Raw genomic sequence first — 17,986 nt, 5'->3', positions numbered from 1 at the left:
TACTATGTAAAATGGATGGCAAAATTTTCAGTGTACTACTTGAAAACTGCCTTTTATTTCCCCTAGAATTTGTATGTCCCATGCATCACTGTTTCATGTTAGATGCGTGGTTATAAAATTGTGAAAATGGAGACTTTTCTGGTAGCAAAAGGGTTAAGTTCTTTTTGCTTTACCAGTTTCAAATTACAATGAGAAGCCTCTTCTTTCCCAGCAGGGTTGTGCTTACATTACTCTTTAGATCTCTCTTGAAGAGGGCTGGTATATTTGTGCCTGCTGGAGGTGGAATTAACAGTAAGAAGGAGAAAGGGATTGAATGGACTTACAGGAAGGATTTCAAGTAAATTCAGGGAAACACATTTACTTGAATAGTACAACCTAGAGTATTATTTTACACTAAGACGACACAAAAGATGTTAAAGTTATCACCAGGCTGCCGGACAGTTATATATTCCAACACCAAGGTGCAGATCAGCATAGATCTGTGATTCAGAAATCAGGATTTGTTTTGGAAAGAGCTCAAGGGTTGAGAAGAACTCAAGAGCAAGTGAAGATTACTTTGGGAACTACAGTTTATCAGAAGATCAACTTTTGCTAATTCAAATACCAAAGGCCTGATTATCATAAATTCATATAGGAATGCATAGGTCATCTGATCAAATAATATTAGCCGTCTTCTGCTACATCAATGCAGCAAAAACTCTTAACAACTGTGGATAATTGGAAATCTGAGTTTCAGCTTTCTTAGAAATAACTACTCTTGACATATTCCAAAATATTTAAAATAGGACAGGAAAATTGGTGAGGATGTTGTGCTCAGAAATGTCACTGTCATGAAAAATAGGTAAATTTGCTTTTTCAGCTACTGGGAAACTGTACCTCCTAGAACCTTAGGTTTTTTTTTTTTTTTTTTTTTTTTTTAAAGAGGACAAGAAGGACTAAAAATATCAACTTTTGCTTTTGGACAAAAATGCATCTGACTGTATTTTTACTTAAGGGTATTGTGGGTTTCCTCTGGAGCTGCTGGGTTCTAGTGGGTTATGCAAAAGGAGGTTTGGGAGACAATCATGTTCACTCCAGTTTTATTTATAGAAGACTACGGAACCACGAAAGACGGGAAATACAAAGGGAAATTCTCTCTATCTTGGGTTTGCCTCACAGACCCAGACCATTTTCACCTGGAAAACAAGCGTCCTCTGCACCTCTCTTTATGCTGGATCTCTACAATGCCATGACCAATGAAGAAAATCCTGAAGAGTCGGAGTACTCAGTAAGGGCATCCTTGGCAGAAGAGACCAGAGGGGCAAGAAAGGGATACCCAGCCTCTCCCAATGGGTATCCTCGTCGCATACAGTTATCTCGGACGACTCCTCTGACCACCCAGAGTCCTCCTCTAGCCAGCCTCCATGATACCAACTTTCTGAATGATGCTGACATGGTCATGAGCTTTGTCAACTTAGGTATGTTGTTCATTTGTTTGTTAATCTATGTTATTACAAAGTGGAAGTTTTCCCTAATGGTAAAGGAGCTGCTTGGTAGGTGGTCATGTTTATATAAAGACATTTTCTCTAACTCTCCTGTTTAGCTTCTGTTTTCTTTCTTTCATTGATGCCTTAGGCAAAAAGTCATATATATGTATTTAATATGAATAGTTAAATTTAAACACTTATAGTGTGGGTCTTTTCAGATCTTGTTAAAATTTCAACCTCGCTTAAATATACGAATACAAAGGCAATAGTCTAAAAACAGGGAAATTTATGAGGATAGCTATGCTATGGGCAACAATAAAAAAAAGAAGCACTTACAGATGGGAAAGTAAAAGTGACATTCGGAAGCACTTTTTTTTTAAGTGATTTAAAGCACATGTAAGTATATATTCACATACTACTTAAAAATCTCTCATCTAGGGGAGGCAACTACTGTAAAAATATAGAGGTAAAATTAACCAAGATTGAATAGCATCATAAAAGATTACTATCAAGGAATCAAGGAAGGGATTCTGAAATTCTATAGTAAATATTTCAGAAATAAAGTTTCAATCTAACAGTTCTTAACTGTAATGAGTAAAGTATGTTATAGCTACTTGATTTTTTTCACAGGCAAGAAAAATGTAAAACATGCTTTAGTGGTCTTTATCTATACAAAATTTTCCTTCTACATGAGATAAAATATTTGAAATTTTCTGTAAACCACAACAATATTAATGAGAAAATTTTAAAATTATGTTTTAGTTGTAGCTGGTACTTCATGGTGGTTTTTAAATACTGATAATGTCAAATGATAATTTAGTTCCCAATATTCCCTCTCACAATAATATTATGGATTACCAATTTCAAATTATTTTATAAGGGCTGTTGTTTTCTTTAAATGTTTTAGTAAAAATTGAAGGTGAAATTTACTATCTTCTGGCAGTCAAAGGAAAATAACGTCGAATATATTTTATTTTTGAAGATTAAAAACTCTATCAACAAATTTAATCCACTGGGAAGAATTGAGAACTTTATGATGTTATGGCTTTTAGAACTTTGTTTTAAAAATGCAATCTGCTTTGACTTAAAATTAACATGTTTTATTAAACACTTAATTAAAAACTTCCTCATGTAACATCTCAAAGGAAATATTCTTTGAAAAGTCAGATTATCAACAAATCTTAATAACACATGGATGCTTTTATAATATATGTTGCTTAATATACTCTGCTCATTTGCTCTTAGCAATCCTAGCATGTAGGATAAGGTACTTAATAAATCGTACGTTTTATGTTGCTAGAGACAAAGGTCTCATTATTAAGTGAGTAAGTCATAATTTGTTGCACTAATCAGGTGTCCTGGAGGCCTTTTCTTCTACGTATAATTAACAGACTTCACATGGAACTTTTTAGTCATTAAAATATAGCTTAATTTCAAATTAATGTGATTGCTTTTACTAGTATAAGGGATATGCAAATGTAGCTTGTGGTACATTTTGCTTTGTAACATTTCTAAAGTATTATTCAAGAATTTAAAGTAGTTTAAATATTTTAATAGAAAAATTTCAACCTAGCAAAATTTATATATTCATAAACCATTGAGAAAATCAGGTCATATCATCTAAAATCTGACAAAGAAGCATATATATGTTACATATTTTAATAAATGATAGCTCAGTCATGAATGTCATAATATATTTTATTAGAATTGTTCTGATCATTCACAAGAGAAGTATAAGCATGATTTTTGGATTTATGTGTTTACTTTTTATAAATCTACATAGAGTAAGAAAGTCAAAACCAATAATAGTTTTATTCATTGATTCCTATAACATTTTTATTATTGGGAAACACATTTAAAAATAAATGACATTTTGGTTACATTGTTCAGATTATAATAACATAGCAGTTTATTAGTTTATTGCCTATATGAAGAAATTCAATTATTCATTTGACTCTAGAGAAACAATATTAGCTATAAGCTTTAGAGAAACTGTGTATTTATTTTTATCATGCTTGAACTTCTGAGTAGTGCTTTATATTCAATAACAAACTATGTTGTTTCTTCTTTATTTAATAATTCCAAACTAAATGTCTTACATGAAATTACTGACAAACTGATTCTGATACTAGGTGAGTTTTTCTTGGTAGACTTTAAGGAAAATTAAACCACAGTTTAATTATCCTTTGATCATGCCTTCAAATACATTCAAGATTTATAGTTGATCACTGCTTAGTAAAAAGCTTCAACTTTTGCATTTCTTTTATAATCAAATAAACAAATAAGCATACTGAGAAAAGGTGAAAGTGTAATAACATTGTTAGCTGCAATAAGAGTGTCAGTGCTTTTTAAATGTAATATCCGTTAGCAAATATTACCTGTAGTTTATTTCATGTTCTTATAAGACTAAAAAGGATTAGATTTTATTTTTTCACTGTCTTAAAAGACATGCATATAGTTGAGACTAAGTACAAATGAGTCACATTAGTAGTAGGCAAGGGATTTGTATTGAGGAAGTCACCTGGATATTTAAATATGTGAAAAGAATCTGTTGACATTTCCTATAATTAGAAGAATTATATAAAAAGGATCTAGTAGCATCCTTTTAAAAAATGCTTGTGTGTTGTCCTTTTCAAGTCAAATAATGGATTTTCCACAGGTACCTTGCTATTCAGAAATTCTTTTTTCAACATAGTTTTGGTCACGAAGAACAATTAAACTTAATCCAAACTCAGAATCATGTTTAACAGAATACCTACTGTTTAAAATTCAGATGAGGTTAGCTTTATATTCATAAGTGAAAAATAGATTTGAATTTACTAAAAGCAAAATAAAATGTAAATAAATTGCCTAAGGCATGCAGACATCTGAATATGAAACCAAACATATCATTTTAACCTTTATTTTAGTGACTTGTTTATTTTGAAGAAACAAATATAAATTATTAACTGTGTGAAGAGAAATATTCCTTCGATCATATTCATTATTCTTAGGCCACTTTTATCAGTCTCATAATATTAAATTTTACAGATTGAATTCTTTGCTTTTTCCCTAAAACTGTTGAATATCAGTGGAATTTTTCCTTGGTCAATATAATATTATTTTGTTAGTAATAAAAATGTTTTTCTGTTTAGTTTTATTTTCTTTTTTAACCATCTCTTTGTCAAAAGTGCTAAGTGTTAGTGTATGTATTAAATACCAGTACAAGTTAAAGACATGATTAGATAATTTGCTTACAATATTTATCTCTTGTTTACACAAATAAAACATGTAGTGTATTTCTAAGATCTTTTAGTTAGAAGCCAATTTTATTTGATTACTTGGTGACATTATCACCATAATGACATAACACTAGATGTTTTAGAGGAAGTAAAAACAGGAAAATTACTTTTATATTATTCTTTGTATCTACATATTCCTCTGGAAAAAGTTGAACTTTGAGTTTATTAATGGTTTTTCTCTTAGATGTATTTCAAGAATACGTTTTAATTCCAAGCACAAAAGTATTTAAATGTGTTGTTAAATTTTTTAAATATAAAAACATATTTAGTCTGTTATCATGAAAGAAAAACGCTTTCAAAAACTAAACCTTTTTTGCCTACTTACCCTAATCATTAAGTTCTCTTGGTACTGGAAGGAAAAAATGCTTATGTTCTCAGTTGACAGATTTGAAAGACATCATTGATAATTTATTATTGTTTTTGGCTGAATCAAGTGCCCAGTGGAAAGTAATTTATATACAAATCTACCTAAAGATGCCTATCTATGTAGTCTCTCCATCAGAGTTATTAACACTTGTGTAACATAAACACACCCATAAACACATGGAAGTTTTTTTTGAAGGGGGATGGGTTGGAAGGAAAGATAATATAAAGCCATTATAGTATATATTCATAAATTATGCCTGGAGTAATTAATGCTAATAATGGGTAAAGCAACAATCATTCTGTAAAAGTTTTAACTTTTGAAGAGAAAAATATTGCTGAGTGAGGGAGGAGACCTTTTTCTCTCTTCTTCAACAACACTTCACATTCATAATCACGACCAACGGGATTCTTTTTCTCCTTTAAAGATGGTTGATTATCAAGTGATTGGCATGACAGACAAACTCTGGGTTGCCAGAGATAGTTATAATCATAGTTTAATTAAATGCTTTTTTTTTTCAAATTGTAGTGGTTACTCACAAATATCAAATTTTAAAAGTTTAATGAGACGTATTAGCTGGAACTAAGAAGAACTTGGGACTGCCTCAGCTGCCACCTCTCCTTCCCTTTCATTCTTCCATTTTCTGTAATATCACCACTCTCCCTCCTCCCTTCTCATCCCAGTATTTTTTGGCCTTTCCTCCTTGTTCTTGGTCTCTGTAGCCCCAGGCTCTCTTGGCACCCCTCTCCTTACCACTCCCACCCTTCCTGGGGTCTGCCTTTCGTCCTGGTTTGCTAGAGGCTTAAATTAGTTGAAAATCAATTAGTTACAGTTTGAGAATTGAGGTACACTCTCCTGTTTTCTCTCCAGTTGAGAAGGAAAAGGTTATGATGTGCCAATTGCAGCCTCCACCCACTGGGAGAAAAGCTCCCCAGGGCATCAGAGCTGCCCTGGCTCTTGCCATCCCCTGTAATTGTTTCTCCATCATCCCATTCTTCTTTGCCTCCTCATCTCTCCCTAAGGATCCCATTGACAGAATTTAATTGTGTTTTGCCTTTATTTTATAACATTTAAAAGGGAAAATTTCAAGAAAAGTAAAAGAAAGAAAAAGAAATCAACAATGAACAAAAATAACACTCATCAAACATGCCATTCCAGTTTAGTTTATAAAAAGCTTTTGTGTTTATTATCCTTATTTAATATTCTGTCACTTCCATGAAGAAATTATTTTTTTTGAAAAGAGATAATGAGAAAGAATAAAGAGATGAAGAGTGAGATATAGAGGCATACAGGAATAAGGATGAGACAGAGAAAGAAAGAAAATATTTTTGAAAAAGAGCCTGAAAGAAAGAAAAGGAATGAAATGAGTCATTAAAGGCTGGCTTTTCAGTTGTACAGGTGGAGGAGGTGCTGGGAAATCCTCAGTCTACCTCATACCAAACAGCAGCTAATTCAACATCCCCAACCACATCAGCTCGAGGGGAAAACCCTTTCATCCTTACACACTAAAATACCGAAGTGGGGAAGGAGGGGGTTATCTCAGTATGTGTGTACAAGGAGCATACAGACAAGCTACTCACATTTACAGTCATAAATAATGTAGTAGCTCAGCTTTAAAAAACCACAGGTTAAAGGAAGAGGCTTCCCTGACGCACAGGAGAGGCGCTGAGATCAGAGGAACCACTGAAAGGGTTGGAGAGAAACAATGAATCCCTTGTTCTAAGTAATATTTATGAGTGCTTCTTTGCACCTTAAGTTCATATTTTATTGGCTGGGCTGTGGGGTTTCCCCATTTGCTCATCTCTTAAAATAATGCCCTTGGCTAAGATATCCTTTAAAACACACTAGTCAGCCCTGACAAACAGCTCATTTATTTAGAGGAAAAAGGGATCTGTTTTGATTTTGATGTCAGATTGGGATGTTTAAGATTCAGCTCACAAAGTCTGACAGTAAGATAAAAATAATGGTGGAGTATTCACCTGACTTTTTCAGAGATGTTTAAAACAATCTGCATAACCAAGTAGTAGTAACACCTAGTTTGTATGAGTCTTGACCAAGAAGTTGTGGATAAATGATAATTTTAAAAGGCAGAAACAAAATCTATTAAAATGTACAATGTTTAAAAAGAGAAAAAAATGACTATTTGTAGATTAGTAAGAAAGGTCTTTAGTGGTTTGGGGAGAAAACAACAACAAAAACAAACAAACAAAAAACCCCATAAATCAAAAAGAATGCATTAACCTCGGCTTGGAAGGCAGTGAATTAAATACATATTACATAACTCTGAGAAACTAAAACCTTGTATAATTCTGAATAGTTGGATGTTGAAATTAAACTGGAGATTGTGCTGTTTTATGACTTCTAAGACAATGAAGATCCTTGTCTTCAATATTGTGTTTGTTCAATTTCTTTCTAGAAAAAAAAATAGCAACTTTTATTGTTCTTGTTAAACAGGTTTCCTGGAGTTGTTAGGAATAAAGAAAATAGTTTTAAAATGTCAGGATCAACAGATGTAAATCCTATTTAGATTTTATTCAGGGCTATAACACATGTCTAAATCAAGAAAAGATTTATTAACATGTACAAAATCCTTCAGCTATTTTAATGCTATAATGACATGAAAAGTTCAATGTTATTTGTTGTTCTGACTCTGTGATTACCCTTTCTATATAGGAGACACAGCCATCTCCAGAATCTTCAGTTTATGGCATATTACTGCTCACATGACTTTAAAGTTCAATTATAAAGTAAATTTAGTTGCTTTCTTTTCTGTGCTTCCATGGCAGAAATAGAGTAGTATACAGGAAGCCAGAATGCTTGGATTGGAATCCCATATTCCACGCTTACTAGCAGCGTGAACTTGAGCAAGTTATTTAAATTATTTGTGCGTCTGGTTGCTTATCTAAAAAGTGCAGATAATAAGATCACCTTCCTCGATGAATGTTGAGATAATCTGCATGAGCAGCTACATAATCTGTGGACCCTGATGCAAATGAAAATGCAAGCCCCTTATTCAAAAATTATTAAGAATTTCAAGATGGTGGCAGCAGAGTATTACACCAAGAGCAGGGCCCTTCTAAGCCCGGGACCCTGTGCAACTGCGCAGGTCACTTGCCCGTGATGCTAGTCCTACATGTTTGATTACATGTTGTGGCAACAGAAACCATGTCCCATTCATCCCTTCCCGCCTGCCCCACCCACTGAGATGTATCAGCATTTCCAGAAGAAAAGAGACAGAATGTGCAAACTGAATTATTTAGGAGAGTTTAAATAATGTTATAATGTTTATAGTGTTGTGGGCAGAGGTTTTGTTTTGTTTTGTTGCAGCAAAACAAGGGATCATATAGTATCTTGGGATGGCAGGGTAGCCTTCACTACTCCTGGGCAGGGGGCATAGTTACCAGAAAGCTCAGAGGAGAGATATGTGGGGAAGGTGCCCTGACAGAAACTGTGGCATTGGGAGAAAGATGCCATGCATCTAATCCTTAGATACTCAGCGGGGGGGATACAGATACCAAGGGATAAATACCCAGACCATATGCTTTGGTCTTCCATTGGTTCACCCTCACTGAAAGCCAGAGAGCCACAGAACCCATTGGTGCAGTTCCTAAAAGTTAGTCTCTTGGTGAGAATAGCAGAATAGGGAAATGTGGAGAGTGGATCTTGAGGTACAAATGGAAGATATTTGGCACATGTAGATAAATAAACATTGGTTGTTTAGTCAGCAAGTGTTCTAGAATTACTTCAATTTCAGTGCAAGTTACTGATATATATGTTAATCTTTGTATTATTTAGTTAATTTATAGTAAAATTCACGAGAGAATAATAATTTAGTGTGAGAGATAATTACTTCAGGAGTTGGTGAAATAAAGTGGTAAATATAAGCATGGCATGCTGAAAGAAAAAATCCTTAAATTGTACATGGGTCAATAATTTCAGGTGATATATTAAAACCATTTTAGAGAAAATTGAAATTAAGAAACAAAAATTACCCAGAAAACAAAAGCCCCTAAAACAAGAAAAAGCAGCACTTTCAGATCACAATATGAACTGCAGACTACAATTGCCAATGAAAAAATTCAGTATGGGAACGAGAAGAATATATGCAAGTATGTAGAGCAAAATGAAGAGCAATATATTTTTCAAATCCCTGTGTATTCTCAATTGTATGCCATACCTCCTGAGATGATCCATGACTGTGTGTTAAAGCTTTTTTGAATTCTGAGTGGAATCATATGATATTCTCACATGCAGCATTCGCATTCCATAGTTAATGTTGCAGGCAAAAATAATGTTAGAATGAGCTAGATAGGGATTATTGTCTTTCTTCTTTGCTACCTTTATTCTCCTCTGGCAGACCATCTGTGACTCAGAGAGGCAGAATTTAGTAGTGGAGCAGGTATGTCAGCTATTTAGTTCTCATAAATAATCAAGCACTAAACCTTGAGGCCAGAGCCACTCCCTGCCCTTCAATCACAGAGGAACACTGAATAGAACAACTCCTTTCCAGTGCAGTTTGTGTTTTCCATCAAATTTGCTACAGTTGGAAATTTCACTCATATAATTATTAAAAGAGGAAGAGAGGGTGCAACTCAGAAACTGTGTAGGCTCTTCTGCAAATAACCTTGATGCAGACACACAAAAGACTTATTTATCTAGTGGGGAAGCAATGAAGGTTATTAATTAAATATGCTTTATGTCAAAATTTTTGTAGATGTATTCTTTGCTCTGGGTGAAGAAGGGTCATTTGGTTCTCCCTTAACTGTTTTAGTAGGGTTTCAGTGTTAGGGTTTTGGAGCCAGACTGGTTTGAATTCCAGCTGCGTATCCTTGAGCAAACCATTTCACTTCGTTGAAACTATTTCCTCATCTAAGTGGAGCTCATAATACAGAATTGGAGTTAAGACTGTATAATGTAAGGTCCTAGACTTTTGAGCCTACATGAGACAAATACTAAATTAATGGTCTCAACTGCTATTACAACTATTTCTACTAGAATATACTATGGAGATCTAATGTTAGAGGAAATCTACATTCAGCCTACAAGACTTTGTCAAATAAATGCCTTGCTGAAATTCTGAAACATTATGCACATAATTTTTCCTCTGTCTAAAAGAAAAACCTTGAATTTCATTGACTCTTTCTTCAAGCTGGACAGCTGATGGACTCTGTTCCCCCACTAGAGTGCTTTGGAAAAGGTCAGTCTATGTCAGAGCCTTCATGAGACGGACTGTGGTGCTTTCCTCTGAGGACCCAGAAGCAACATTTTCTGTGATTAGCTGCTGAAAGGTGCTTTTCATATTACCTTTGGTCAGAGTCCTAGAACTATTCCATGGTTTTACTTTAATTTTAGATATTACCTGTTCCATTTCCTTGCTTGTTAAGGAGGGGAAACTAATTAGAAGCCAAGGTAGTAATATACAATTAGAAGATATTTGACTGTAAAGACATGGACAGTCTATAAAGAACCCTTTGAAAGAATGTAAAAAAAAAATGAAAAGTTTTTAATGCTTATTTTCGGAAGTCAACTCACTTTGAGGGTTTTAATTTTTAAGAAGTTGATTCATGATGAAAATTTAGGTGTATAAACTTTTAAACTCGAAGCAGGAAAGTCACTCTGTTCAAATAATCTTTCAATCCTGGAGCTTTCAGTATTGTCTGTAACTCAAATCATGTCTGAATTTATGATTTATAATTTGCAGCTATTCTCGTTACTACTTAAATCATTATTATAATTTTGTTTCTACTTAATACCATTCAGCCTTAAGTATTGTGACTTTCCTCGACGATTTGTTTGGGTTTTTTTTTTCAGATGCGGCTATTAAATATTTTTGTTAATTATCTTGAGTTGTTATAATAACTTATAATTTTTTAAACAGGATGAAAATGTATTTGTTTGGTCTCCAAAGCCACACAAAAGGCCATACATAAACTGTGGACATCTTCTATTACAGGACGCACATTGTAAAATCATTTTATTTTTGATATTTCATTATATATTGAGTGGGAAAACATAGATTTATTGTTTTCTCATTATTTGATAAAATGCTGGAAGATAAGTCATTAATATGATGTCTCAGTCTGTTTGTGTTGATGTAACACAATACCTGAGACTGAGTAATTTATAAGGAAAAGTTTGTTTGGCTCATGATTCAGGAGGCTGAGAAATCTAAGATCAGGCAGCCCATTCGATGAGGGTCTCATGCTGTTTTAACTCTTGGTGGAAAGTAGAAGGGAACGTGAGTATGTGCAGAGACACACAAGAGAGACTGGACTTATTACAGCCTGCTCTCAAGGGAACTAATCCATTCCCAGGCGACCAATAACTCCCTCCCTCCCACAAGATGACATTTATCTATTCATAACGGCAGTGCCTTCATAATCCAAGCACCTTTCACAAGGTTCCAATTCCAAACGCTGCCATATTGGGAATCAACTTTCAACATGAGCTTAGGAGAGGACATACTCAAATTGTAGTGATAATTACTGCTAGATTTTTAATTGTGATGGGTAGTTATTAAAATAAGTACAGATTCCAACTACATATTTATTGATATATTCGAACCACCATTTAAGGTTTTTCTCTTTACACTTTACATTAAAAGTTATCATTCTTCAGTAATTTACATTGAGGAATAATTTTATTTATCAGAATTAAGTGAGCTTTTTTTTATATGTGTGATGCATTCACGGTTAATCATCTTTAAAAATGGGGGTGTACCTTCTGAGAAACGTTTCTTTAGGTGATTTCATCACTGTACCAATATTATAGAGTGTACTTACACAAACCTAGATGGCATATCCTACTAAACACCTCAGCTAGATGGTAAAGCCTATTGCTCCTAAGCTACACACCTCTATAGCATGTTACTGCACTGAAAACTGTAGGAAATTGTAACACCATGGTAAGTATTTGTTTATTGAAACATATCTGAAAACACGTAATTGGTTGTGCTACATTATGATGGCTATGATGTCACTAGATGATAGGAATTTTTGAGCTCCATTATAATCTTATGAGACCAGTGTTATATATACAATCCATGTTGACCTAAACATTGTCATTATGTGGCTGCTTATCATATATAAAATTTTCAGGTCTTAGTATAGTTGTAGCAATGATAATTAAAGGAATAATAACAACAATAAATGTAGTTCCCATGGCAGAGACTGGACTCTGTGATTTTTATGCGTTATTTCAATTTATCCACATCTTAATTCCATAGGTAAATATATTTCTGCTAATGTATTGATGTAAAAATTGAGGGTGTTCTGAGGGTAAATAACTTATAAAAGTCACCCAGCTAGTGAATGGCAGAATCATTACTGGAGCCATGCTCTGGCGACAGTTTTTATATTCTTCACCATTATGCTTTGCTTTGTAACAAAATTTTGAAGAAGTTAAAAAGTATACAACTTTTAACAACAACAATAATAATGGCTTATATTTTTTAAAAGCATCTTTATATACGTTATGTGGTTTGATCTAAATTACCACAGTATATAGCCCTCAAGGAAGTAGATATAATCCCACAACACACATCTATGGAAACTGGAGTTCTGAAAGGTCATTCATTCAGTCATTTAACAAATATAAGCTGATTACCTACTATTGGGCCAGACACTGTGCGAAAGACTGTGCCTGTTTTACTGCCAAGATCACAGGGCAAAGGAGCCAGGTCCAGGCCCAGAATCCTTCATTCTTGTGCCAGGATTTTTTTTTTTTTCTTTGCTCAATGTCACATACTTTAAATAAATCACACCCAAAATCTAGCACCAAGTAAAATTAAAAACACCAACAAAAATCCCTTTAAAGAATTTTTTTTTAAAGTCTGTTACCAGTTGACAGAACCTATGGAAGCCTTTTAGTCCAAAAAGACTGGAGCAAAGGTAAAACCAAGTCGCAGCAAAGCTTGGAGAGTCTGTTAGAAGCCTGCTTGTATAGCTCTGGGAAATTATTAGTATGGAGGCTCCAGTGACTTTCAAGGAAATATCCGAAAAGAAGGTTTTATATTTTACACTGGATGCTAATTGTACATTCCAAAATATAAGTGTGTCTCAAACATTCATTGTTTGTGTTGTATTCAGGAAATAAGGATACAAGAGCATTCAATTTTTCAAAATTAAGTTGTTGGAGCTGTCTAAATCTTACCTCTGGCCCTATCTTACTTCTTCAATTGTGGTGGATAAAGATTTTCACCCATATTTTACTGCTAACAAGACTGTATACAATGTTTACTTTGCTACTGTATACATTGAACATAATATAGTTTCAGGATATAATAGTCAATGGAGATACAATTATAAATTGAAATAAAAGGGGATTCTGAGAATTGGTATAAGGACCACTTTCATACATTTCCTTGAATCTACTTACGGTATTGGGAATTGGGCAATGATTACTTTAAGTTGATTGTCGAGAAAAATCGACCAATATTCTATGACTTCCTTATTCTTTCCTGGTAGTTTACTGTGATCGTGAAGTAAAAATTGCATCAAAATATGGATATAAGTGTACTGGTACACCATCATAGTTGTTAGCGTTCATCTATCAATTCACATCAACAAAGCATTCTATCATAAAAGTGAAATAATAGAAGTGGAAGAAGTTAAGACCTTAATGATTTCTTCTCTAGTGGATATTCTGTTTGCTACAGCTAGCGTAGTGCTTATGATGTGCAAGAGAGCATGCAAATAGCATTTCAAGTGCTAACATTTTAATTTTTCATAAAGTCACTCAATTTTATAGATGAAGAAATTGAGACCCTGAAGTCCTTTGTCCGAAGTCCTACTTCCTGTAATAGGAAGAACTGGATTCAGAGCTCAAGCTATTCACTGATATGCTGTGCTGCCTTTGTCAATGCTATTGAGAAGGCTGCTGTGTTGAATTCTTTGTAAAGTTCTATATACTTTCCAACATATTATATATTGAATTTGCACTATTTTCACTTCATCAGTAAGGGACATAAAATGGCATAAAATGAAATAAAAATATTTTAGAAGAAAGTCTGTAATAATGAGTTTACCGAGAGTCTACTCCCTGGAGTTCAACTGTTACGGGCTTTTGATAGATGAGTTGTGTTGCTGGCCTTCCAAAGGAGGGAAATACTCATGAAACAGAGGAAAAGAAGCACTTTGCAGACACCAAAGATACTGACATTTGTGACATGCAATCTAATTGGTCAGTAATGAGGAGTGGAAAGATTGATCTGTGTTATTGATTCCCACTTTTAAAAGACAGATTTGGCATAAACAAGATTAACATTTGGCAAAATAGAAAAGAGGTAAAATATCAAAGTTGCAAATAGTAATAGGCCTTGAAAGAAGGGTTGGAGATTGGAATAAAGTATTAGTGAGTTTATTTGTATGCTGGGTGATTTCCAACCTGCTGGCCGGTCTAGAAGGCCATATAAGCAGGGCTGCCATGCTGCTAAGTATGAGTGCCTTGCCTCAGCTTCTCTGACCCCACTGGGGATTGGCCAGCAAATTAGTAGAAACCTACTAAAGTGGAAGTTTGGGCTGCAGGAACATCTACAGCTGACAAGTTAGGAATCTCCTACTGCTTGCTGCAGCTAGAAACTGACAGATAACTTCTGCTTCATCTTGCTAGTCATGACTGAAACTCCTCTGTGTTCTAGATAATATTTAATAACATGCCATATTTAGTACACATCCTTTGATTTGTAGCAGTTACAGCCCTAATCTCTTGCATGTGTAAAGTGAGTTTCTTTCCATAGCTCACTCATTGCCCCTGTATCACACAAAAGCTGAATATATTATTTCTGCTCCTTATGTATTTTATGAATTAAAGGGTAAGGACTTGGGATATATTTGTTTTCCAAAAGAAAATATTTCTGGAGCTACAAAATTTCTCAAAGCAAAATGCAGAAGTACATGAGGACAGTTCAGACCCGGCTATCCTCAGCTCTCAATACCAAACAGAGGGAACCAAACAATGAATTATGAAAAGCAGGTACAGTTGTTAACATACTGACGTTTAGCTAAAACACTGAAAACTAATCTCTGCTTTGAAAAGCAAGGCAAGAAGTAGCTAAGAGTAAAAATGAGCATTTAAGACATCACCCGCTGCTTCTTAAAAATTCTATTTTATTTCTCTCTCTCTCTCTCTCTCTCTCTTTACCTTTAGCCACTCGTACCCAATCTACCAATAGCCCAATTGTAATGCTAGAAGTGTGAAGGATCTTAATATCTGATTTCTAATTATTTAGTCTGAGACATGCTTAGGAAGTCAGATGAACTTATGAATAAGTCAAACATTTTATTTAATTTTTATTAGACTAATTTCATTGACATATGATAAAACATGTGCTTGACTATAATTATATTCAAATCTCTTGGCCACTTTCAATCATTTACTCTTTTTAATCAGAGTTCTTTGTCAGGGTTTCCTGAAATGAATTTCGTTGAAAACATTACTTTTTAAAAAAATTTTTTGAGACAGGATCTTGCTCTGTTACCCAGGCTGGAGGTCAGTGGTGTGATCTCGGCTCACTGCAGCCTCACCTCCTGGGCTCAAGCAGTCCTCCCACCTCAGGCTCCCAAGCACCTGGGACTACAGGCCCATGCCACTGCACATGGCTAATTTTTAAAATTGTTTTGGAGATGAAGTCTCCCTATATTGCCCAGGCTGGTCTCAAATCCTGTGCTTGTGAGATTTGCCTGTCTCAGCTTCCCAAAGTGCTGGGATTATAGGCATGAGCCACCAAAACATTTCTCTGTCCTTTTCAGAGGTGTTGTCTGAAATTTTGTGGCCAAATAAATTTGAACTATGCAAAGAAACTAATTCAATAGGTTCTTATGTTTTCAGGACAGGATTCCTCAGTGTGTTTATTATGCTAATGAGCATTATGAATCTCTGCAAGGAGGATATAAGTTACAGTGTTTAACATGATTGATCGTTGGTATTTGGGAGAAACTTTCCTTTATGGAGAAGCACTGTTTATAAAAGCCATTCTGGAAATACAGCAAACAGAAGGTTATGATACTTTAATTTGTTGACATTGTAGTCACTTTTATGTCAAATTAAAAAGGAGCAGGAAAAAAGTTACAATTCCATTATCTAGAGCCAATTATTGTTGATGTTTTTGTACATTTCCTCTTATACTTTAAAAATATACCTTTTTGTATAGTTGAACTGTTTATGTAAGGTTGTACCCTTACTTAATTCTTGATTTTTAAGTTTTTGAGTTTTCTCATTTGTTCATTTTCTCCTTATGAATATATTTTTGATGACTGAATAATATCAGCTAGACAATTCATTGTCATATTTGCATAAACAGTATTTTATTATTGGGCATGCAATTTTTTTAGTTTTTACTATTGTGTGCTGTGTTGCAATAGCTATTTTTACTCATATGTTCTTAAACATTCCTGACCAGTTTTTTAGAGTCTGTTCTTAGAAAAACGAATTATTAGAGCAAAAGGTGTGACCTTTTTTAATGCATTTACACAGAATTACATTGAGGAGTTCCTGAGGAAAATGAACCCAGGAACACTGATAATTGAAACTAACCAGTGTTTCAATATCACTGCTAAATCACTTGCTATCCTATACCTTTTTAAACTTTTTTTTTTAAATTTTACTTTAAGTTGTGGGATACACGTCATGTGCAGAACGTGCAGGTTTGTTACCTAGATATACATGTGCCATGGTGGTTTGCTGCACCTATCAACTTATCATGTAGGTTTTAAGCCCTGCATGCATTTATCCTAATGCTCTCCCTCCCTTTGCCCCCTACCCGCCGACAGGCCCCAGTGTGTGATGTTCCCCTCCTTGTGTCCATATGTTCTCATTGTTCAATTCCCACTTATGAGTGAAAACATGCAGTGCTTGGTTTTCTATTCCTGTGTTAGTTTCCAGCTTCATCCATGTCCCTGCAAAGGATGTGAACTCATTCTTTTTTATGGCTGCATAGTATTCCATGGTGTATATGTGCCACATTTTCTTTATCCAGTCTATCAATGATGGGCATTTGGGTTGGACCCAAGTTTTTGCCATTGTAAATAGTGCTGCAATAAATACACGTTTAAGCCTCCTGAAAAATACACTAAATTGCTTTTCAGTAAATTTGTTTCAATTTCTGTTTGTATGAGTGTAAACGTTAGTATTATTTTACCAGAATGAAACCTGAATTAATATTATGTATTTACATTCTTGATAATCTAAAATATACTCTTTTATTTGTGTTTCTTCTGAGATTTATTAATCTTTTATATTTTCTCTTTGGGGAGTTTTAAGTTTGCAGCTTATGCTTAGAAATTCCTCCTGTGACTAGGTGTTAATAATTATTTACTTTTTTTTCTGTTGTTTGCTTTGATCTCTTTTCAGCAAACTCATTATTTTTAAATAGCAGTCATGTGAAGACATTTCCAGATATTTAAGAATTTTAAAAACATACCGTCAACATTCTATTTTGAAAATAATTGCTCAAAGTCATCCTATAGGTAATTGCTGAAAAAAAATTGAGAAGAATGAGGTGTTTATAATATTCAAGGAGTTAGAGTTTTAGAATTAAATGAGGTGAGCAAATAGATTTGGTCTAAATAACTTGATGTTCAAATAACCTTCTATAACTTAATTATAAAACGCTCAAGTATATATGAGCGAAGAATAATTTGGATGGCAGAGATGTAATACCTCATTTATAACACTGTTTAAAGGTGTTGGCCAAGTGTGGTGGTGCATGCCTGTCATCCCAGCACTTTGGGAGGCCGAGGTGGGTGGATCACCTGAGGTCAGGGGTTCAAAATCAGCCTGGCCAGCATGGTGAAACCCCGTCTCTACTGAAAATACAAAAATTAGCCAGGCCTGGTGGCGCATGCCTGTAATCCCAGCTCTTGAGAGGCTGAGGCAGG

General features: G+C 34.4%; 1 protein-coding gene across 2 annotated transcripts in view; it reads left to right on the top strand.

Moving 5' to 3' along the window:
- The first annotated feature begins 227 nt into the window (after positions 1-227).
- Positions 228-17,986, top strand: part of BMP5 (bone morphogenetic protein 5) — a 124,205-nt gene continuing 106,446 nt past the window's right edge. For both annotated transcript variants that reach the window (XM_024357240.2, XM_518553.6), the window contains exon 1: positions 228-1,457. In XM_024357240.2, coding sequence (XP_024213008.1) covers positions 968-1,457 — 490 coding nt within the window. In that variant the 5' untranslated portion in view covers positions 228-967. The remainder of the gene's footprint in view (positions 1,458-17,986) is intronic.

This window comes from Pan troglodytes, chromosome 5 (assembly GCF_028858775.2).
Source record: "Pan troglodytes isolate AG18354 chromosome 5, NHGRI_mPanTro3-v2.0_pri, whole genome shotgun sequence".
Classification (NCBI taxonomy): Eukaryota; Metazoa; Chordata; class Mammalia; order Primates; family Hominidae; genus Pan; species Pan troglodytes.
The sequence above is the reverse complement of the archived record's forward strand: the minus strand, read 5'-3'. Positions and strand labels throughout refer to the sequence as shown.